This window comes from Anabrus simplex, chromosome 4 (genome assembly GCF_040414725.1).
Source record: "Anabrus simplex isolate iqAnaSimp1 chromosome 4, ASM4041472v1, whole genome shotgun sequence".
Classification (NCBI taxonomy): domain Eukaryota; kingdom Metazoa; phylum Arthropoda; class Insecta; order Orthoptera; family Tettigoniidae; genus Anabrus; species Anabrus simplex.
The window spans coordinates 368,849,452-368,874,871 of NC_090268.1; the positions used below are offsets into that span (position 1 = coordinate 368,849,452).

General features: G+C 41.1%; 1 protein-coding gene and 1 non-coding gene across 2 annotated transcripts in view; one reads left to right on the forward strand and one right to left on the reverse strand.

Annotated features, from left to right (window-relative positions):
* The window catches only part of LOC136872280 (suppressor of lurcher protein 1-like), a 339,284-nt gene extending 328,253 nt beyond the window's left edge, over positions 1-11,031 (reverse strand). The window contains exons 1-2 of the mRNA XM_068227413.1: positions 10,971-11,031; positions 10,058-10,238 (exon numbers count right to left, since the gene is read on the reverse strand). Of these exons, the coding sequence (XP_068083514.1) occupies positions 10,058-10,238; positions 10,971-11,031 (242 nt within the window). The remainder of the gene's footprint in view (positions 1-10,057; positions 10,239-10,970) is intronic.
* Positions 11,032-19,885: 8,854 nt separating this feature from the next.
* On the forward strand, positions 19,886-19,958 carry TRNAA-AGC (transfer RNA alanine (anticodon AGC)). The gene has a single exon. It is a non-coding gene; the product is annotated as a tRNA-Ala (tRNA).
* The last annotated feature ends 5,462 nt before the right edge of the window (positions 19,959-25,420 follow it).

Consider the following 25,420-nt stretch of genomic DNA (forward strand, 5'->3'; position numbering starts at 1 on the left):
TTTTTTATGAAAGGCAATTTATTTTGTATATTGTACCAGGAAGGCCTAGGTCCTGGTCCATATTAATTGAAAGAAATGTTATTTCCAGCATTAAAGATCCGACCGACGTACGAACATCCATGTAAAGAATGTTCCAGTATGTGCCAGACCCTACGAGTACGCTAGGCGGAGTCAAGTGACGTCACCTGTCGCTCGAAGCTCACCTCCCCTAGAGATATTTCTCGAAAGAATTTTTCTTTTAACAGCTTTTTAACACCTTAACCAATTTCAACGGGACAAACGCTGAATTATAGCAAACATCATAAAAGTTAATCCCTGTAAATTTCAAATTAATTCATCAAACGGTTGTTGAGTTATAACAATTTAAAGTCTCAACGAAATTACGTAATTACGGTCACATGGCCGAGAGAGAGCTGCCACCCCTCCCTGCGCTGGTATCTATATATGTCAAGGCCAGATAGCCCGCAAACCAGTGCAGTACAGTACAGTACCGTACAAGGACAAACAGACAACTGTGTGAGTGAGATAGTGAAGAGACCGGCCCGCGTACAGTATGTTCGCGCAGTCACGGTAGAAGTACTTTCGTCGTATCTCCAGAACGCGAAATTCTATCGCCGATAAAGGACGTCGCACTGCAGTTAGTATGTCGCGTCGCGATTACAATATAATCCTAAAAAGACATTTAAGACTGTAACACGAGTGAACTTATTGGAGTACAAATATTAACTATTTCATTACGTGTGGACTTAGGCAACGTCAAGTAACATTAAACTTCTACAGAGCCTAATACTTAAGAATCACCAGAACTTATTTTTTTCTCTCGAGTATTGCATTATATTTCTTTATTCACGTCACATCAATATTTTGAATGAAAAAGTAAGAACTTTTCTGAGTTAATATAACAGGATTAGCAGAAAATCTAACTTAATGACTGTGTTCACAGACTGTGCTTATCGACTTGCTTTCTTTTTTTTTTTCTTTCTTCAAGTGTGAACTGTGTGATTAAGAACGTTTCAATAACGACTGTAAATAGTATTTAGTACAGAAAGGACTGTGATTCTTCATACGCCATAAATAGTGTTCAACAGTGTAAGTGATAACCAGTCGCACTAAATGAATTTTCGTGTGCGAAACTCAACAGTTCCAGCTGTCATCACCTCATCGGGAACGTCAACATCGCCGATCCTGATTCTACATGGAACATTCCAGATGTCCATCTTTCGACATTTGGTAACAACATTTCTTGTCATAAGTGAGTAACAAACTGACTAAACTTTTTCATTTATTTTGAACAGTGAAACTTCAGTGTCGCGTGTGAACAATTTCCATAATTTCTCAAAAGTGATAAATTTAATTTCAATTTCATTTCTCGTAGAAAGACTGTAGGATTTCAAGTGTGCTGTATAACGAGATTGACGAACTGAGAATTGAAAACTGTTAATAATTTCTCATATCCATTTACCATTATAAAAGTGTGCTTAGGTTTAAAAAGACTTTAGGTGGAAATTCACACACATGAAAGACTTTGAAACCAATGATATTTATGCCATTTTTTTTCAAGAAGATTATTTTCAACATTTAATTTCAATATAAATTTTGAGTCAACAAGCATACCACAGGGTGAGAAATTAATAAATTGTTTTGAAAAAAAATTATTTACCATCTATTATTCGCTCTGCGAGACTATCCTTCTCTGTATCGGCTCCAAAACCCAGTTCCACTCCCTGAGGTCCTACTCATGCCCTTTGCCCACAACTTTTCCTGGTACAGAGAGGATAGTATAATAATAGATGGCGCCCCAACTTCAAGGGCTCGATTTTGAAGCCGTACTATAATAATAGATGACATCGCAATTTCAAGGACTCGATTTTGAAGCCGTGCTATAATAATAAATGATGCACTTGTAATAGTCGCAACATTCAGGGTTCGATTCAAGTCATTATATCTCGAGCACAGGATTTGACTGCAAAGAACTTGTTGTATTTGACTTATTCGAATATTCCGGAAACATGGATAACTTACTTGCAGCTATCGAAGCTCTCAGGCTTAGCATTAATGATCAGAATAACCAGATAGCACAAATGAACACACAAATAGATCGAATTAATACGCAAATGGTAGAGTCTAATTCTCAACTACAGGCTCAGAATACTCAACAACTTCAACAACAAATGCAGACTCAAAATACTCAACTTCAACAACAAATGCAGACTCAAATAATCGAGTCTAATTCCCAATTACAGGCTCAACTTCAACAACAAATACAGGCACAAAATACTCAACTACAGGCGCAGTTAACTGAGTCAAATAGTAAGGTTGAAGACTTAACTTCTAAAATTGACAGGACCTTGGACACTAAGTTTGCTGAAGCGGATAAAGTCATTAACAAAAGACTCACTGAATCTAGTGCCCTTATCGAGCAACGATTCCGTGAAGCTGGAACTCGCCTCGAAAAGAAACTTACTGATTCTAGTGCACAAGTCGAAGCCACATTGAAAAACATGCGGGATCAGTTTGTTGAAAACTTAGAGTCTATTAAGGAAGAAATAAAGACAGAGGTCGTCAAGTCTTTAGACAAAGATCTTAGAAATGTTCTTCCTTCCGTTCAAGCATTTTCTACTGAACTCAAAGATTTACGAACTGAATTTCAAGAATCCCATGGTAACATCTCACAAACTCAAGCAAAGTTAGCTCAGGTGCAGGAAACCTTGCGAGATGCATTAAAGAGCGACGTGGGTAAATTACGAAGCGAGATAGGATTAATTAAGAGCACGCAAGGAGAACTCGACAAGCGTATTACAGGACAGCTAGATAGCACGCATACCCAGATAGCTGCTTTCTGTAAAGACGTACAAGTCATTAAAACTGACTTGAGAAATGAAATAAAAAGTTTAGACACCTCAATTAATTCTAAAATTAAAAATTTGTCCGAAGAAATGAATCAAATTAAACTTAAAGAACAGACAACTGACGTCACAATTCCTGGTTCGTCGAGGGAAATACACAATACAACAACCCTTATTAAAGTACCAGATGACAATCCAGTCAAATTTTCAGGACGTGATGAATACACTGCTCGAGAATTTTTGTTAAATGTCGACGATTACCTGGAGGAAAATAGGGTAGAGGACGATAGGAAACTTCGAGTAGTATCCAAACTTCTAGAAGGACGAGCCTTATCATGGTTCATAGCTTTTAAGAGCAACTTTAAAAACTATGACGACTTTAAACAGGCACTTCTTAAACGCTTTTGGGATTCAGAAAGACAGCACCTTGTAAAGATGCAACTATACTCTAGCAAATACAATACTTCAGTCAATACTTCCCGATATTCAGACTACTGCCTAATGCAATTAAAGAAGCTCCAGTTTTTAGATCCACCTTTGCCAGATATTGAACTTATTCAGATCCTGACACTTCAATATCCACCTCATGTGCAAGAAATACTAGTCGCTGCCAACATTAGAACATTGGAGCATTTTGACGCTACTTTGCGTAGGTTAGATACGGCTAATACCCAATCTAGTCCGAAAACTAACAGGAGTCGAGAAGTAAATACGAATTCTGCGGAAATAAAACCGCCGGAGAGAGAGGAACCCAGGACACGTGAAGAAGGCAGATTAAGCCCTACTAACCCAACCAGATTCCGGAATTTTAGACGTCAGAGGAATCAGGATAGACACCCTTACCAACCTAGGAATACATGGAGACAGCGCGAAAGCACTCCTGAAGGAAACCGTGAGGCCAGACGACGAGAACTCGAAAGTAGATGGAAGGACACACGGGAATACATCAGGGAGAGAAACCGTAATCCTGATGAGCCTGGAGCTACATCCCTGGAATATCAACGTCAATTCGGACCAAGAGAACAAAGATCACCTGATCCTGACCCAACAGGCGCTATAAAAAAAACGCCGATCTCGCAATAGGGAGATTGACTACCGAACACGGTGAGGTCGAAACGTCAAATTATTGTACTGCTGTTATCAATTACTTGCATATTGACGATTCCGAATTACTATTCGAAGACGCACAAACACTAAGGCCAATTATTACACGTTCATTACCTGTCATAACAGTACGCACAGGCAACCTACAGGTGATTACGCTCATCGATTCTGGAGCGCAAGCTTCTTTAATTTCTGATAAGCTTGTAGACTCGCTTAAAGATCAGAACAATGTTTTGTTATTACCTGCAGCTCAAATTAAAGTAAGAGGGATAGTTCCTGATAAGATTGTTAAATGTAAATCCCAGGCATTTTTAGAGTTTGAAATTAACAGTCAGATGTTCGAACACATATTTTTGGTAGTATCACGTCTTAACTTCAACTTAATACTTGGATCAGATTTTATGATCAAATACAAAGGAACCATTGACTATGATGCCAACCTCGTAAGATTACAGAATAATTCCGTAGAACTACAGCTGGTAGGACGAGGTGACCTGGAAGTTCAAGTGAAGGGAGCCCGTTTTGAAGCAGCCGGTGGTGACATTATTAAGCCCGCTGTGAGCGAGGTTGCGCCAGCCGTAGCAGAAAGTAGAAAGGGTGACCAAAGTGAGGACGATGCAGAGTCCATATTCAATGAGAACTCCATTATAGGTCCGGATTATATAATGTCAATAGCCAGTGTGGTTGAAGACCCGGAAATTAAATTAAAATTGGAGGAGGCTAAAAATGACGTTCTACAGAAATTTGCATGTGTATTCGATGATAAGCCTGGAGAGATAGCTGACTATGAATATCATCTTGATGTAAATGACTTGTCTCCTTATCAGAAGAAACCATATCCCGTACCCGAGAAATATCGAGAAGAAGTTCGTAACTTAATTCATAAAATGACAAATGATGGGATAATTTCGCCTTGCGTAACTAAGTACTTGAATCCATTGGCCATAGTACGTAAGCCTAACGGTAGTATTAGAATTTGCCTCGACGCGAGGGTCCTAAATGACCGACTGACCTTAGAATATGACCGTCCTCCACTACTTAAGGATATTATCAGAAGATTCCACGGCATGAATTTCTTTAGTTGCCTTGACGGAACTTCTTCATACTATCACATAAAATTGGATGCTGAAAGTAGGCTATTCACAGGCTTCTTATTTGAAAATAGGACCTATGTTTTTAACAAAATGCCCTTTGGAATTAAGAACTCGGGAGCTGTTTTGATCAGAGCCTTGGAAAAACACTTATCAGATGATGTAAAGGACATAACTACGATTTATGTTGACGACATTTTGATTGCCTCGAGAACTTTCGAAGAGCACGTGAGAGATGTCAATCTGGTCCTGCAGGAATTGGAGAAGAAGAATTTCAAGATAAATGCCCAGAAAAGTCAACTTTTCCAAACATCAGTATTATTCTTAGGACATGTAATTAGTGGTGATGGAATTCAACCCAACCCTGCCAAGATTAAGAGTATCATTGACTTTCCTAGACCTCAGCGCATTAGAAACGTGAGACAGTTCCTAGGACTTTGTCAGTTCTTTTCTCAACACTGTCCAGACTACACTGAGACGGTAGCTCCTCTTCAACAACTACAACTTAAGAATAATAAATGGAAGTGGACTGAAGAATGTGAGCGAGCTTTCCTTGCCACCAAGGACATGTTGAAAAACTCTGTTAAACTAGTTTATCCGGATTTTTCTCTTCCATTCTTCATAGAGTGTGATGCCAGCTCTGTAGGAATAGGCGCCGTGCTATATCAAGCGAGACCTGAAAATCCCGATTACAGACTTTTCATCTCGTTTCTAAGTAGAAAACTACGACCTCACGAAAAGTCTTATACTATAACTGAACTCGAAGCTTTGGCTGTTGTTTTTTCTCTCCAGTATTGGAAAAAAATCATCTACGGCTATCCCATTACGATTTACACAGACCATAAAGCTCTGACATTCATACTGTCATCCGACATGACAAATGAGAGAGTTTCCCGATGGGCTCTTTTTATTCAACAGTTTGACCTCACTGTAATACATAGGCCTGGTCGGAAGAATGCTCTAGCAGATGCCCTCAGCCGCAACCCTGCTGAAGTTATCGAAGTTCACGAAGTTAACATCATGACTGATGATGACGAAGAATGTCTTCGCAAACTTCGTTACCTTACCCAGATGCAACGAAGAGACGCCAATTGTAGGGAATTAATTCGATTTTTATCAGGTTCGATTCCCGCCGATGATGATGAATTCCCACGTCTCCAACGACTTTCTTCAAACTTCTGTTTAAGGGATGGAATTCTTATGAAATACATTGAGTTAGCCAAGACGCAATGCAGGATTTATGCACCTGTTAAAATCAGGAAGGCTATCATATGGCATTGTCACTCAATTTCAGGCCATGCTGGTACGGATAAAGTTCTCAACCTTATTAAAGAGAGGTTTACATGGGAATATCTTAGGCGAGACATTAGGAGAATTTTACGGTCCTGTGATTTATGCCAGCGGATCAAACCGAATAATTATCTCCTCAAGGAATTTCCCAAACCGCTGATCCCGGAAAAGCCCGGAGAAATAATGGCAATCGATCTGTACGGCCCTTTGCCAAAGGCGACCAGGGGGAACAGACATGTCATTGTAGTTGTGGATGTCTTTTCCAAATATACTATGCTATGCCTATCCAGAAAGCTAACGCCAGTAACATCTTAAGGAGGCTGAAAAGGAACATCATCCCTGAGATGGGAAAGCCTGAATACCTACTAACGGATCACGGAACGCAATTCACTTCCGTAGAATTCCAACAGGCTTTGGAAGAACTCAACATTCGACATATCATGAATTCTATTAGGCATCCGGAAGCTAACCCTGCTGAAAGAATAATGAGAGAACTCGCGAAATTCTGTCGGATTTATTGCAGTGAACATCACTGGAAGTGGATCGAGGTCTTGCCAGTAATGCAAAAAATTATGAACTCTATTGTGCATGAATCTACTAATGACATTCCTCTCAGCCTACATCACGGGTCAAAACCAGAGCGACCTTGGGACAGAATATTACCAGCCCTACCAAATGCTATTGTGCCGCAGCAAGTCAAGATCAACGACGCGCTGACCAGGTTAAGACATGCAGCCGCCATCAGAGAACGACGCCAGCGTAATAGGAAGTTCAGAAGACCATTGAATCCTGGAGACCTTATTTTAATACGGAGACCAGCTACTTCCAACCCTGAGAGAAGGATTTACGCTAAGTTCTGTCCACTATTCGTAGGTCCTTACCGTATTCGCACTGTATTGAGAAACGGGGCTTATGAAATTGTAAGATTGGACGGCACTTTCGAGGGTATTTATAACTCAGCCAATTTAAAACAATATGTACCACAGGAAGAGTAAAGCCTGGAAAAGAAAATCCTGCGTATTTTCTTTTCGTCCAACCAAGGGGAAGATGTACCAGGAAGGCCTAGGTCCTGGTCCATATTAATTGAAAGAAATGTTATTTCCAGCATTAAAGATCCGACCGACGTACGAACATCCATGTAAAGAATGTTCCAGTATGTGCCAGACCCTACGAGTACGCTAGGCGGAGTCAAGTGACGTCACCTGTCGCTCGAAGCTCACCTCCCCTAGAGATATTTCTCGAAAGAATTTTTCTTTTAACAGCTTTTTAACACCTTAACCAATTTCAACGGGACAAACGCTGAATTATAGCAAACATCATAAAAGTTAATCCCTGTAAATTTCAAATTAATTCATCAAACGGTTGTTGAGTTATAACAATTTAAAGTCTCAACGAAATTACGTAATTACGGTCACATGGCCGAGAGAGAGCTGCCACCCCTCCCTGCGCTGGTATCTATATATGTCAAGGCCAGATAGCCCGCAAACCAGTGCAGTACAGTACAGTACCGTACAAGGACAAACAGACAACTGTGTGAGTGAGATAGTGAAGAGACCGGCCCGCGTACAGTATGTTCGCGCAGTCACGGTAGAAGTACTTTCGTCGTATCTCCAGAACGCGAAATTCTATCGCCGATAAAGGACGTCGCACTGCAGTTAGTATGTCGCGTCGCGATTACAATATAATCCTAAAAAGACATTTAAGACTGTAACACGAGTGAACTTATTGGAGTACAAATATTAACTATTTCATTACGTGTGGACTTAGGCAACGTCAAGTAACATTAAACTTCTACAGAGCCTAATACTTAAGAATCACCAGAACTTATTTTTTTCTCTCGAGTATTGCATTATATTTCTTTATTCACGTCACATCAATATTTTGAATGAAAAAGTAAGAACTTTTCTGAGTTAATATAACAGGATTAGCAGAAAATCTAACTTAATGACTGTGTTCACAGACTGTGCTTATCGACTTGCTTTCTTTTTTTTTTCTTTCTTCAAGTGTGAACTGTGTGATTAAGAACGTTTCAATAACGACTGTAAATAGTATTTAGTACAGAAAGGACTGTGATTCTTCATACGCCATAAATAGTGTTCAACAGTGTAAGTGATAACCAGTCGCACTAAATGAATTTTCGTGTGCGAAACTCAACAGTTCCAGCTGTCATCACCTCATCGGGAACGTCAACATCGCCGATCCTGATTCTACATGGAACATTCCAGATGTCCATCTTTCGACATTTGGTAACAACATTTCTTGTCATAAGTGAGTAACAAACTGACTAAACTTTTTCATTTATTTTGAACAGTGAAACTTCAGTGTCGCGTGTGAACAATTTCCATAATTTCTCAAAAGTGATAAATTTAATTTCAATTTCATTTCTCGTAGAAAGACTGTAGGATTTCAAGTGTGCTGTATAACGAGATTGACGAACTGAGAATTGAAAACTGTTAATAATTTCTCATATCCATTTACCATTATAAAAGTGTGCTTAGGTTTAAAAAGACTTTAGGTGGAAATTCACACATATGAAAGACTTTGAAACCAATGATATTTATGCCATTTTTTTTCAAGAAGATTATTTTCAACATTTAATTTCAATATAAATTTTGAGTCAACAAGCATACCACAGGGTGAGAAATTAATAAATTGTTTTGAAAAAAAATTATTTACCATCTATTATTCGCTCTGCGAGACTATCCTTCTCTGTATCGGCTCCAAAACCCAGTTCCACTCCCTGAGGTCCTACTCATGCCCTTTGCCCACAACTTTTCCTGGTACAATATGAAACCAGTGCTAAGAATGTTAGTATACAGGCTCATTGATTTATATGGCCTATCTAATGTTAACGTGGAATTTGTCACTTCCTGGCACTTGGAGGAGAACATTTACTGTACCGTTCTGTGGACAGTTTCCTAACATTTGCTGTTTGTGTTGTTGACAGTGTATATAGTTTCCCAATATTGCTTGTAACAACGGACATATTTCTTGCAGTCATCAAGCTTTAATGTTCGAGTCTGTAACAATTAGAGCTCCTTGTTACTGTTATCATGGGTGTTGAGAACATGAACATATAGAATGGCCATTCCACTGGGATCACAGTCTTGGCATTGTTACAACCTTTTATACAGATCGAAATACTTCAGAAACGCTGCTGGATTCTCACTGTATTTGATCTCCTATTATTACTCTCGTAATAGTGAAGTGGAATGCCTTTTGTTAGGTGATGTTAAAATATCAATGAAGTTTTCTTATCTCTAACATGTGGCTAAAACAGAATAGCTTACAGCTGTGTATTAGCCTTCCTCATACAGAAGACAAGGCGCTGAGGGTGCACGCTGACGTCATCAACGGCCAAGCGTGTGGGAAGACCCGCGGGTGATCCCTACTTCTTACTCTAAGTACCTTGGGTCAGTTCTGAGGAAGCAGAACAAAGTCTACGCAAAGCGGTAAGTTTCCCTGAAGTATGCTCCTCTCATACTGCAAAACACCGAAAGAATATCATGCCTACGTGAAGACTACTTAGTAGGCAATGGTACTTGGAGATGAGGTTTTTCTTTATTACCTTTAACACGTCTAGAATTTCACGAAAATTCTTTCCTGGATCCACGCTAGTGAGAACCTACATGGACAGAGGGAACAATGAACACTTTGGCAGAGTGAATACGCATTTTTTAACTTATGACTTTATGTTACTTTATGTTATGTTACAGTGGTACTTACTCAAGGTGTGATTTCTGCACGTCGAAGTCCTTGAAGGTTATCTGCACGATGTGGTCTAGGCTGGCAATGAAGGTGTAGAGCAGGCAGTTGATGTTGTCTTGATAGGGCCGAGGATAGTCGGGACTACTGAAGGTCCCGTATTCCTTGCCGTAAGTGGTTGAGAACACCAAACACTCGCATCCTGAAATAGAAACAGGGTAATGTAGCAGTGATGATTGCTGGTTTAAGAGATTATCATCCCTGTTACACACAGATTTCAAAGGAACGGCTATCGAAAAATGAACATAATAGCAAAGAACGTGAAGGGCCACGAAGGGCGTGGAAATGAAGAAGGCTCCTAGTAGAAAACCTAATACCGTTAGGGTCGGAAGAGAATAAGAGATGATCTAGGGAATTCCGAAACGATAAATGAACATTATGGGCCTAAATAGACAAGTTGAAATAATACCAGGTCCTATAGCCGACAACTCACAATCTAATGTTGGGATACCTTGGGAAATCACGCCATTTAGTCGACTTCTTTGACGTGCCAGGGTATTGTCTGTGCATTTCTCTCTCCAATCAGAATTGGAAAATATAAATGCGAAATAATAGTGAAAGCAAATGAAAGAAATTATCACAATGTTGTACAAGAATAAAGTTCCGCCTATCTGTGTCCCAAAAGTATGGCGTCTATCGTTGCTTGTCGGGCCAGCTCGTGCCAAGGCACTTTGATATGATCAAGCATAAAATCAAAGAGACACTGTGTATTATTTTAAGGTAGATTTTGTGTCAGTTATTATAAATAAATTTGTGCTTCAAATGACGAGTATTTCGACAAGGAGAAAGCTAGCATTTTAACAGTTCTCACATTATGTTAAGTGGGAGACATTTCAAGTGACCATCAAGGCCAAGGAAATGGGAAAATAATTACTCCTGGAAAACCTGCGCTGGCGAATGTTATGTTGCTGGAAAATTATTTTTGAATACTCCATTAGGAATGGTAGATCATTGAAACAAGTGATTATTTTTCAATGTACCGCTGTGTGATTACTGACCTTTAAGTCACTTTTGGAGATAAAAATGTCGTGTGGCCTTCACAAAGGCCTGTCCTTTCAAGTTGGCGACCTGCGTGTCTATGACGATGGGGACCTACCTAACGTGAATTATAATGTTGAAGACAGGGGAATTAACCAATGAAAGATAAAATCCCCAATATGGTAGAGAATCGAACCCATGACCCCCTGGATAAACCTCCACCGTGCTAACCACATATTCATGTAGCCGGACACATTTTTTCTAGAAATTAACGGCTACTATTAATATATGCAATAGCTTCGTTGTACGTTATCACATAAATAACTGTGCGCCACATAAACTGAGACAGGAATTGTACCACTCATCTATGGTCTTCAAAACTCTAGAATGGAAGGAATCTACTTCCACCAGAAAACACGATACATCACTGAAGACAATAAATACTCAGTCGATAACATTCCTCACCATTTTCCGCTAAAACTACCTCAAACAAAGGTTTTAAACAGACATTTTTGAAAATAAGAGCAATTATAATCTTTTGCGTTATTAGACCGTGTATGCATTGTACCCTTCGCCATATTGGTGCAGTATGTATGTATGTATGTATGTATATATGTAAGTATGTATGTATGGTTTTTTTTGCTAGTTGCTTTACGTCGCACCGACACAGATAGGTCTTATGGCGACGATGGGACAGGGAAAGGCTAGGAGTGGGAAGGAAGCGGGCGTGGCCTTAATTAAGGTACAGCCCCAGCATTTGCCTGGTGTGAAAATGGGAAACCACGGAAAACCATTTTCAGGGCTGCCGACAGTGGGGTTCGAACCCACTATCTCCCGAATACTGGATACTGGCCGCACTTAAGCGACTACAGCTATCGAGCTCGGTGTGTATGTATGTATGTATGTATGTATGTATGTATGTATGTATGTATGTATGTATGTATGTATGTATGTATGTATGTAGGTGTACAGTGTTTCGCCCACGGCTCGCAATTGTATGTTATTGATGCTATTCTTGATCAGTGATCGTAAAAGCATTAAATGGTAATTTGAGATAATAATGTCAGAACTCGTAGAGGTCATTAAGATTACAGGCTTCTCTTGTGGTTAAACATCTGGTAATAAACAGGTGCTATAGTTAAACTATCACACCTCTCTGGATAGTGTATAAAAAGTCTGTCGGATCGGTAGGTCCATGTTTGCATTCAAATTGTCTTCCATTCAGATGAACTGGCCGGGCCATTTTGAAGTCACCCGACGACTTATTTTTTCGAAAATGAATTCTATAATAATTTTAAATAAAATAAGAAAAATGCCACCCAGAATTTAGGCTTTTAGGGAACCTCGGTTCTAGGCAATAATAAATAAGTAAACTAACGTTCTATGGGTTGTGAGAGCTTCATTTAGAGAGAGAATTGATGTAGTAAGGAACCAATCTCGCACAAGGAAACGGAATCAAACACATCAAATACAAGCAAACAGCTTATCATCGAGGACGGTAAAATACAGTGGTTAAGTGGTTACCTGGATTTTTGGATATCCTATATAAAGGTTACACCGCGGGTATTTAATTACCCGAGTCTCATCGTCTGCCTTACTAGGAACATCATCTGAAATGTTAAGTTCTCTGTTCTGAACTGCATAAATAAGTTCCTAAGTTCAGGATATTTGCTTCCCGTTTCGCGTACTACGTGTCTTAGTAGACAACGTAATTACAATGCTCAGCATTGCACGAACAAGGAGTCGTACCTGACGTTTAAATAAGCTTCATTCTACCTGGAACAAAGCCTTCACATGGGTGTAAAGGGTGCAGCAGTTTTGTAATTACACTGGAGTTTAGCGGGACTCATACTGCCAGACACTTGAATAACACTCTCAAGGGAAACACAATGAAGGAATTGTGTGACGTTATTCACATCAGTGATGTTCTTTGTGGTGCATGAAGCCCCCCAGGGACCACAGGCAGTCTGGTATAGAACGATGAATACTATTTTAAATCTACTTCTTCTGTGTTGTAGAGATATTCCCTCTCTCCACAAAACATACAATAAAGTAATCAAGAAAAGCTCTAGCACACGTAAACACTTCTCTTTCAAGTTACATTGTGCATTCGTGTTATATTAATTACTAGTTCTTGTGAAACCGTCGTTGAAGGGCTAGATTTAGTGATTCGGAATTCAAGAGAACAAATTAGGGCAAATATCAATCAAAAACCACTAATATGCATTTAGGTCAGTCGCCCAGGTGGCATGTTCCCTATCGGCTGTTTACCTAGTCTTTTCTTCAATTATTGCAAAGAATTTGGAAATTTAAACACACGACACCTGATAATTTGTAGGCCTTCGGGCTGAGCAGCGGTCGCTTTGTAGGGCTTGGCCCTTCGGGGCTGTTGTGCCATGGGTTTTTTTGTTTTGTTTGGAAATTTATTAAACATCTCCCTTGGTAAATTATTCCAATCCCTAGGAAATAGTGGGTTCGAATACCTCTGTCGGCAGCCCTGAAGTTGGTTTTCTGTGTTTTCCCATTTTCACACCAGGCAAATGCTTGGGCTGAACCGTAATTAATGCCACGGCCGCTTCATTACCACTCCTAAGCCTATCTTAGATGAACTTGTGTTCAGTATTCAGTTCTCCAAATGCGACACATTTGTCAAGAGAAAATTATTTTTTTGCGACCTGGCGTCCTTTTAAGGGGATATTATAATGAGCTAAAATTTCGTTCTCCGTGAAGTTAAATCATCCACATTCATATAGTTTTTCCTTAAAAAGCTTTCAACTTATCCAATTAATTTGAAAGGGTTTTTTTAGTTTTTATTCTTTGCCCTCAGGGAGCTAGGCGGGCCAGCTAGATGTAACGCCCTGCCTCTAGGCAGGAGATATGTGGTGATTTGCGGTGTGGTAAAGAATGCAGACGATGGCATCAACCGTGACCAAAATGAAGGAACTGTGCCGGCATTTGATTCGAGGTGAGAATGGGAAACCATTCTCAGGACAGCTGACGGTGAGGTTTGAACCAATTCGCCTCTCGAACGCAGAGTTACACCATAGCGATCTGGTCGGTGGCAGTAAGTGATTACAGACCATTTGTCATTATGTCGGGCATTTTATTATGTTTCTGGTTTCTTCAATACTTGAAACATCGGTATTAATGGGGAATTATGCCGGCAATTTATAATAAATACTACCTGTAGTACCCGGCGTAGCGTGGATGGCTTTTGAATGTTTACCTTTACGATTTGTATTACCTGTTAAGTAGTTGAATTGTTTTATAGAATTCCTTATCGACGTGTTGATTGATATTTTATGACTTGTTATGTAGTTTTAGAGTTATTTAGATGTGTTTGATTTCAAGTTTCTGATTATTTGATTTTCGAGTAAAACTTTGTCCTAATCGAAGTTCGAATTTTCTGAGAAGTACCCTCGTATTTGATCCTTTCAAAACATAATGAGTGACAACTATATGTATTTACATGTCATGCGATAGATATGATGCACACGATTCCAACTGTCACTGAGACTGTGACCCAAAAAAGCAGTGGATTCAACACTAATCTCGGTCATTTTAGACTATTTACTTTTGATCGAATCTCAGCCCGAATCTATAGTTTTGACACTGACATTGGTTCTTTTTAGTTACAGTCACCCCGTCCCTTAGGGGTTTTAAGGGTGTCTTGCCCCATCAGTATTTTTCCCAGATAGTGAATAATATTGGTCCCAAGTTTAGTCGACAGCTATGCTGGAACATACGCACATAGATTGATAATCTCAGTCACTTTGGGCGTTTACTTTTCTTCACCGCATCTCACTCCCCTGCTGAAACTATGGAATGACCAAAATGACTGAGATTATGGACGTGTGCGCGTATGATCTAGCATACCTCTCAACCAAACTTGGTGCACAAAAAATACTTATACCACCAGGGGCGGGAATTAATTATAAAAATTACAGTAAAGGGGGTGAAATATAAAAATAAGAGACAAAGACCAATATTAATGTAGAATCCATAGTTTTCGGAGTCACTGAGATGGATAGTGGTAATCCGGATGTCGTTTAAGTCCATATTTAGTCCCCATCAGCTTGGGGGTTGACAAGGGTGAAAGAGAAAATGTCCAAAATTATCGATATTACGGGTGTATGTGTGTATTTTCCAGAATAGCTCTCAACTAAACTTGGTACACACATGACTTACTATATATATATATATAAGTACTGTGGGGGGTAAAACACGCCTAGCATTCCTAGGGGACGAGGTAAAATATTAAAATAAACGAAAAAAACTTATGTTAATGACGAAACCATTGTTCACGAGGTCACTGAGTTTCCCTGTGGCACTCTGGACCCCGATTTAGTCATACTTGAGCCGCAGTTGAGAAGGGGTGAAAATAAATGTAAATATAAGCCAGATAATGGATGTATGAGGGTATGTATCAGAATAGCTCTCAACGATGTGTGTATGTTGCAGCAAAGCTGTAAACCAAAATGTTGTGAGATGGACAGCAGGCAATGGTATGTTGATAAACGGGGTTAAAAGTCAGGTTGTGAGTTTCACAAATAGGAAAAGTCCTCTCAGTTTTAATTTTTGCGTTGATGGGGTGAAAGTTCCTTTTGGGGATCATTGTAAGTATCTAGGTGTTAATATAAGGAAAGATCTTCATTGGGGCAATCACATAAATATGATTGTAAATAAAGGGTACAGATCTCTGCACATGGTTATGAGTGTGTTTAGGGGTTGTAGTAAGGATGTAAAGGAGAGGGCATATAAGTCTCTGGTAAGATCCCAACTAGAGTATGGTTCCAGTGTATGGGACCCTCACCAGGATTACCTGATTCAAGACCTGGAAAAAATCCAAAGAAAAGCAGCTCGATTTGTTCTGGGTGATTTCCGACAAAAGAGTAGCGTTACAAACATGTTGCAATGTTTGGGTTGGGAAGAATTGAGAGAAAGAAGAAGAGCTGCTCGACTAAGTGGTATGTTCCGAGCTGTCAGCGGAGAGATGGCGTGGAATGACATTAGCAGACGATTAAGTTTGAATGGCGTTTATAAAAGTAGGAAAGATCACAATATGAAGATAAAGTTGGAATTCAAGAGGACAAACTGGGGCAAATATTCGTTTATAGGAAGGGGAGTTAGGGATTGGAATAACTTACCAAGGGAGACGTTCAATAAATTTCCAATTTCTTTGAAATCATTTAGGAAAAGGCTAGGAAATCAACAGATAGGGAATCCGCCACCTGGGCGACTGCCCTAAATGCAGATCAGTATTGATTGATTGATTGATTGATTGATTGATTGATTGATTGATTGATTGATTGATACAAGTATTCAAGACACACCCCTAGGGGAGGGGGTGAAATTTAAATATAACTGAAAACGATCACTATCAGTATCAGTATCGCTCTGATAGTCTCTAAAACTATGGATTCGGCGCATTATCTCCATCATTTAGGGCATTTCTCTTTTACACTTTCTTACCCCCATGCCAAGCGGGGCTGAAATTGAACTATTCAAAAATCCGGAGTGCCACCACTTATCTCAGGGACCCCGAAAACTTTGGATTCGACACTATATTAGATTATTTTTATACCTCACTCCCAACCCCACCTCTAAGGGTGTCTTACCCCCACAGTGCTCGTGTCCAGATAGTAAGTCATAAGTGTACAAAGTTTAATTGAAATTGCTCCAGTGGTTTAGGTGGAGATTTGTCATTTACGTACAAACATACATTCATTAGGAGTGGGTGATAACTCGTGTCATTCCACAGTTGATAATCTACATTTTTCACAGTTCCCTAAATATTTCTTCACAACTAATGCACAACTACATTCTTCAAACTTGGCAGACCTATCAAAGTTGGTCCTATAACATTACATCTCGATCACGGCATGTTGGATTGCTATTTCCAAATAACAGGCACGGTCATGAACCTCCTAGCAAGAAAACATGGTGGCGTGTTCCCATCCTGCTATGTACAGCATTTCTTGGCCGACTGTCATGATACAGAGTACGTTGCTGTCTCCTAGCGACGATCTGTCCATCCAGCCGAGCCAGTCTTGGTGCGACTTTGCAATTAAATTAGATTTACATAAAATTACTCAAACTAACCATCGGATTTCATTAAAACCCCTTTCTGAACCGTCCCAAGAGTAATAAGAACAGATTGTGAGATTTTCAGCGAATCGGTCCAGTAGTTTCGGAGTCCATGCGAGACAAACACACATAGCTTCACATATATAGAGAGAGAGACTAACATTTGTACCCGTTCTTCGCATGGGAATTTGCGGAGGATTATGTTTCCTCCAGGAATTCATGAGAAGTAGCATGGCTCTATTCATACGTTTCATGCGACATGTTAAGATGGTACTTTCCTATGGAAGCGCGTGGCAGTAACATGAAATATGATGAAACTGAACAAAGTCGAGACAGACAATGAGGATGATTTCCGAATTTATTGTGCGGTACAGTTCCTGGTCCGAAGTCGTGTGAAATTCCTTATGGTTCTCAGGTTGCGTATTGTATCTCTGACCAGTGGCGTGGCACTCTGACTTCGATGATACCTCCCTTAATATCTGCCCTATCGAAAATAGCAAAATGGCTCTTTAGTTTTCCCCATTGCCCAACTTGAAGTGACATGCATGTCATGTCCCACGGGCCTTAGAATAAATACCCAATTTTACGTAATCATCTACGATAAATAGGCACATTGCGTAAAGGAACATATGCTTAAACGTTTGTTATATACAGTCTTTTAATAAATAATAATAATGTTATTTTGCTTTACGTCCCACTAACTACTTTTTAAGGTCTTCGGAGACGCCGAGGTGCCGGAATTTAGTTCCGCAGGAGTCCTTTTACGTGCCAGTAAATCTACCGACACGGGGCTGTCGTATTTGAGCACCTTCAAATACCACCGGACTGAGCCAGGATCGAACCTGCCAAGTTGGGGTTAGAAGGCCAGCGCCTTAACCGTCTGAGCCACTCAGCCCGGTTACAGTCTTTTGAAAGACCTAATGTTAACAAAAATATTTCGGAACATTCATCCTATTAATACCTACTCCATGTGATGACCATAATAATACATGCACCTGAAACACAATCCTGAGTGGTTTTTTTTGCTAGTTGCTTTACGTCGCACAGACACAGATAGGTCTTAATAGCGACGATGGGACAGGGAAGGGCTAGGACTGGGAAGGAAGCGGCCGTGGCCTTAATTAAGGTACAGCCCCAGCATTTGCCTGGTGTGAAAATGGGAAACCACGGAAAACCAATTTCAGGGCTACCGACAGTGGGGTTCGAACCCACTATCTCCCGAATACTGGATACTGGCCGCACTTAAGCGACTGCAGCTATCGAGCTCGGTAATCCTGAGTGAGTAGATTAAAAATACGTAGTTTGGTTGAAATATGTCCAGCAGTTTTTCACTTTTAGGAACAGACAGACAGACAGACAGACAGACAGACAGACAGACAGACACCAAAGGGCATGGTTCTACCTCATGTTTCCAAGGTGTTCAGTTACATTAGCTGGGATTAATTTTCAAGCCGAGCGAAATATTATGCATCCTTTGATTTTCTCCTGTTATGCATCCTTCAGATAACTGTATGTCTGCGAGAATGTCCGTCACTGGTTGCAGAGCATGAAGCCGGTAGAAAATAGTAATTTTCTCCGGCATTTAAAAAGTAGCCGCCTCTGTGGTGTAGTGGTTAGCGTGATTAGCTGCCACCCCCGGAGGTCCGGGTTCGATTCCCGGCTCTGCCACGAAATTTGAAAAGTGGTACGAGGGCTGGAACGGGGTCCACTCAGCCTCGGGAGGTCAACTGAGTAGAGGTGGGTTCGATTCCCACCTCAGCCATCCTGGAAATGGTTTTCCGTGGTTTCCCACTTCTCCTCCAGGCGAATGCCGGGATGGTACCTAACGTAAGGCCACGGCCGCTTCCTTCCCTCTTCCTTGCCTATCCCTTCCAATCTTCCCATCCCTCCACAAGGCCCCTGTTCAGCATAGCAGATGAGGCCGCCTGGGCGAGGTACTGGTCATACTCCCCAGTTGTATCCCCCGACCAAGAGTCTGAAGCTCCAGGACACTGCCCTTGAGGCGGTAGAGGTGGGATCCCTCGCTAAGTCCGAGGGAAAAACCGAACCTGGAGGGTAAACAGATGATGATGATGATGATTTAAAAAGTAAGCGAATGCACATGACAACAACAAAATTGAAAATAAAGGGGAGCTTCAGTCTCCGGATTTTACATATAATCAATAGTGTAAGAGAAAACTGAAAATAGGTTCTTGTATTCCCATAAATCCCCATTCTATTGAGTGATTTTAAATGATGTGCATATAGGAACCAGTTCCTGGATGAGTAGACTGTAAATATGAAGATTGGTCGAGATATAATCAATAGACTGAGAGAAAATTGAAAAACTCTCCTGTATTGCCATAAACCCTCAGTCTGTTGAGTGATTCTTAAATAATATTCATATCTGAATCTACTCGTGGATGAGTAGACTCAAAATATGAAGTTTAGTGGAGATATAATAATATAATAATAAATGAAAAAAATCTCGTCTGGTCTTCGTATAAAACTACAGTCTGTTCAGTTCAACCTGCGCTTGGATGAGTAGACTATACACTACACATGAGAGAATCGGCCTCCTCGACCTTGCTCAATCCCCACCACAACGCCGGTGAAAGTATCTGTCATACAAGGTCTGGTTATCAAATGGGTACAGTTCGTTTTGTGCCAACAGCAGCGCGCACAATGGAAGTAACTTAAAGAACTGTTAGATAAGAGGTTCGATAATATTAAGCAGAACGGACTGGGGGCGTAGCTCAGATGGTAGAGCGCTCGCTTAGCATGTGAGAGGTACCGGGATCGATACCCGGCGCCTCCAGGTATTTTTGTTCCTTGGACATCTGTGCTGTTCTGTCACGTAATGGTGTTCTTAGAACCAGCTAGCGTTCTTCTATCGTTATTATTCACGTAAGAATTCTGGAACATTCGAATAATAAGCAGTCAGCAGCAAATGGAAATCTCGTCTATCGGATCATACATGAGTCCGCCTTGGTGGTGTAGTGTGATTAGCTGCCACCCCCGGAGGCCCTGGTTCAATTAACGTCTCTGCCAGAAAGTTTGAAACGTGATACGAGGGCTAGAACGGCGTCCACTCAGCCTTGGGAGTTCGTCTGAATAGAGGGGAGTTCGATTCCCACCGCAGCCACCCCCGAAGTGGTTTTCCATGGAAGAAATACCTTTTCTTCTTCTTCTTATTATTATTATTTATCTGTTAACCCTCCAGAGTCGATTTTTTTCCTCGGACCCGGCGAGTGATCCCACCTCTACCGCCTCAAGGACAGTGTCATGGAGCTTTAGACTCTGGTTCGGGGGATACAACTGGAGAGGATGACCAGTACCTCGCCCAGGTGGCCTCACCTGCCATGCTGAACATGGGCCTTGCGGGGGGATGGGAAGATTGGAAGAAATAGACAAGGAAGCGGCCGTGGCCTTAACTTAGGCACCATCCCGGCATTTGCCTGGAGGAGAAGTGCGAAACCACGGACAACTACTTTCTGAATGGCTGAAGTTGGAATAGAACCCACCTCTACTCAGTTGACCTCCCGAGGCTGAGTGGACCCCGTTCCAGTTCTCGTACCACTTTTCAAATTTCGTGGCAGAGCTGGGAATCAAACCCGGGCCTCCGGGTGTTGCATTTTATCACACTAACCACTACACCACAGAGGCGGACGGCCTTTGTGTTCAAACTGGATATTATTACTATTATTATTATTATTATTATTATTATTATTATTATTATTATTATTTTGTTAACATTTAGTTAGATAAGATCCTTTCTACTTTGAAACTTGTAGTATTGCTAAGGTCGACGACACTCTAGGAAATTAGTATGCCTTAATAGATGTTTAGATAAAGAGTTCCCCAGTAGAAGTAAATCCAAAGAATAATTGTGATAGAAAAGATTAGTAAGATTATTATAATAAATCGTGTACAAATACTCACGCGGAGACATTATGAGCTGCTAGGGAAAACCCAAGTAGACTAGAAAAACAAGTGATCCAATATTGAAAGTCGCCAGAGGTAAATTCAAATGCAAGAAGAATCTAGTTTTCATGACTTCATAAAGTTGAAATAATTTATAAACAAACAGAATCAGTTGAATCTCGTGGTTTCCGCGTCCATACCGCCGTCAGTATAGGATCAGCGTGACAAACTGAAAGAATTATTTAAGTAGGTTACAGTGTACTAATGAAGGCTTTTACAGTTGATGTCTAAATTAGTCTTGACAAAGGCTGAAGGGCAGTTGATACGTCGACGGATATAACATAACATCCCGAAGAGACATTAAAAATGTTTACTTTACCGCCTTATGGCCTCTGTGGCAACTTCTTTGACACTCTTGTCATGCGGGTAATGTCACCCTTCGTTCTTACTAGGGGCTAGCTACTATGCCGTCTCACCGCGACCAAGTCCGCCTCCATGGCTAAGTTGTTAGCTTGCTGAACTTTGGTCACAGGGGTCCCGAGGCTAGTGTTTGGACTAGGAAGTATTTCAGAGAAGCTTCAGTCGATATTATATATTTTTGTGTTGTTATTAAAGGGATGAAAGATAGTAGATTGATTTCTAATCCTATTCACAGAGGTCGCGGGTTCGATTCCCAGCAGTGTCAAAAATTTTAACCACAATTGGTTTATTCCCCTGATACGGGGACTGTGTGTATTTTTGTATTTTTCATCCTTATCACGACGCGCAGGTCATCTACGGACGTGAAATCAAAAGACCTGCACCAGGCCTCTCCGTAGGTCATATGGCATTTCACTTTTACCGTGACCAGGGGGAAGTAGTTGTATATTGTGTGAGAAAGCACATCTTTTTGTTCCTTATCAAGGATACAAAAATGGCTTGTAGTAAAGTAAATATTGAAGTCTATGGCCCGAAAGAGATATGTTTACAAAAATATGAATCCAGCTTTTCTTAAAGGTAAGAGATATAGTTCTGAATTTTTAATAGTTTATCAGTTTTAGTCTTGTACAAATAAATTCAAATAAATTGCCTGGACTGGGATAACAAACATCCGAATATTAATATCTGAAATGAATAGCGTGCTAATGTTGAAGGAAATAGACATTCAATGCTTAACATTAGATATTACTTTCTTTCTTAATCTGTTTACCCCCCAGGGTTAGTTTTTCCCTCGGACTCAGTGAGGGATCTCACCTCTACCGCATCAAGGGCAGTGTTCTGGATGTTCAGAGTCTGAGTCGGGGGATACAACTGGGGAGGAGGACGAAGCCGCCTCACCAGTTATGCTGAACAGGGGACTTGTGGGGGGGATGGGAAGATTGGAACGGGTAGACAAAGAAGAGGGAATGAAGCGGGCGTGGCCTTAAGTTAGGTACCATCCCGGCATTTGCCTGTAGGAGAAGTGGGAAACCACGGAAAACCACATTCATGATGGCTGAGATGGGAATCGAACCGAGCTCTACTCAGTTGACCTCTCGACGTTGAGTAAACACCGTTCCAGCCCTCGTACTACTTTCCAAATTTCGTGGCAGAGCCGGGAATCGAACCCTGGGTTCCGGGGGTGGCAGCTAATCACACTAACCACTACACCACAGAGGCGGACAATTATATATTACTACAGGAGTTAATTATAATGAATGTATTGTAACACATTATTTCAATCCGCAATTTCTGATTTGTTTGAACGTATTATTTATAAAAGTCTGTCTTTGTGTTTAATCAAACTATTTTAATACTACGTCGTATTCTTTCTTTGTTAATCCGTTTACTCTTCAGGGTTGATTTTTTTTACCGCGGACTCAGCGAGTGGATCCCACCTCTATCGCATCAAAGGCGGTGTCCTACAACGTGAGACTTTGGGTTGGGGAAATACAACTGGGAGGAGGACCAGTACCTCGTCCAAGCCGCCTCACCAGCTATACTGAACAGGGGACTTGTGGGGGGATGGGAAGATTGGAACGGATAGACAAAGAAGAGGGAAGGAAGCGGGAGTGGCCTTAATTTATGTACCATCCTGGCATTTGGCTGGAAGGGAAGTGGGAAACCACTTAGAGGATGGCTGAAGTGGGATTCGAACTCTCGGTTGAACTCCCGAGATCAAGTGGAGCCCGTTCCAGCCCTCGTACCACTTTTGAAATTTCGTGGGAGAGCCGGGAATCGAGCCAGGGCCTCCTGATGTGGTGTTGTATTCATCTATCGAATATACAGTATGTGGAAATATTAAAATAATTATACTCTGGGCAACTTATGCACGTCAAACAGTGCAGGAATGCGTTAATAGCAATAAGTAACATAGAATTAAGTTATATTTAACATAATAGACGTTTTCTTCTTTTATGTCACATTTTTCATTTTTGGAATGTTGTGTTTTCTCCTATTATTCCGCATTTTGTACACCATTTCTGCAATTCTCCAGACCCAACAGCTTCATATCCATCCAGTTACTATCCGATCATTTCAGTTTTGGCCTTTCTCACATTCTCAGTGCTCTTGAATTCCCAAACAGCATCTTCGTGGAGATTTCACTACATTTCTTATCGCTCACTCATCATCACACAATATACTGTATAATCAAATTCCCCTACCTATTTCTTCTTCTTCTTAATCTGTTTATCCTGTAGGGTTGGCTTTTCCCTGGGACTCAGCGAGGGATCCCACGTCTACCGCCTTAAGGGCAGCGTCCTGGAGCTTCAGACTCTGGGTCAGGGGATACAACTGTGGAGGATGACCAGTACCTCGTCCATGAGGCCTCACCTGCTATGCTGAACAGGGGCCTTTCGGGGGGATGGGAGGATTGGAACGAATAGACAAGGAAGAGGGAAGGAAGCGGCCGTGGCCTTAAGTTAGGTACCATCCCGGCATTTGACTGGAGGAGAAATGGGAAACAACGGAAAACCACTCGAGGATGGCTGAGGTGGGAATCGAACCCACTTCTACTCAGTTGACCTCCCGAGGCTGAGTAGACCCCGTTCCAGCCCTCGTACCACTTTTCAAATTTCGTGGCAGAACCGGGAATTGAACCCGGGCCTCCGGGGGTGGCATGCAATCACACTAACCACTAGGCCTACACCACAGAGGCGGCCACCTACCTCTTTAAAAGTGTAAATCCTGCAGTAGCACGCACTATTTTCCCTTGGTACCGTATTTAGCGTATGGTTCTTAGTGCCGGAGGATCTGAGAACATAACTGACTAGCATGGTGCAGGTCATTCTATTTGACGCGTCTGGAGGAGAGATGATGACGATAATGAGGTAGGGAGAGGGTGAAACCTGGTGTCAGATCGTAGCATACTTCTATCGATTAACACCCAAGGCGTATGCTGAATGCTTTACGCCCCTGTCCGATAGACATATGACCATCAACATCGTCATATGACCTCGCTCTACAAGAACACTGCTTGAAGGTTCGGAATCGATCCAGGCTTTTGGCGTACAATCTAGTGATTAGAATTGTATACCGGGGCCGATGATCTTAGATGTTAGGCCCCTTTAAACAACAGCTATCATCATCAGAATTGTATACCACCGCCTGTTCCACCCTGACATTCTGATCATGACAATATTTTCCTTCAACGGGACTCGAACCCGATAACCACCGTCTCAGACCACATAGACTTTACGAGTATGGTAGTCAGGTAGGGATTATCGTTCAAGAGATCCAAACGTTTTCAATGTAATGAATTATTGTTACTAAAACAAACTATTTCATGTATTGTTGTAGCTGTTATGATGGTTACTCTTTTCTCAATCGTTTTAACTATTAGCTAAATAAGGAAAGACCGAGAGATGTGCAAGAGATCGCTCGTCAAACATGATGGGTAATGGTTTACAGTAACTGAAGAAGAAAGTGAATACAAATTAATGTTTCGGAACAATTATTTGAATTATATTTCTTACCATATACACAAAGACGCTGAGCAGGACAGACAGGCACGCACGGTAGAGACGCTGGCCTTCTGACCTTAACTTAGCAGATTAGATCCTGGCTCAATTCGGTGGTATTTGAAAAAGCTCGAATACGTCAGCCCCGTGTCGGTAGATTTACTGGCACGTAAGAGAACTCCGAGACAAAATTCCGGCACCTCGGCGTCTCCAAAAACCGAAAAGGTTGTTAGTGGGACGTAAAGCCAATAACATTATTACAAAGATGCTGGGATTTGAACCTTAACGTAAACTTGTGTTCAATAATATTACATCTTGTTTAAGAAATATGGACGTTTTGAATTTCATTATTCAGCACCCCAGAATGTAACTCAAGTACTTTGGACGGTCAAGTCGTCGCGGAAAGTCACCGTCAACAATAATGCTGATGAATGTT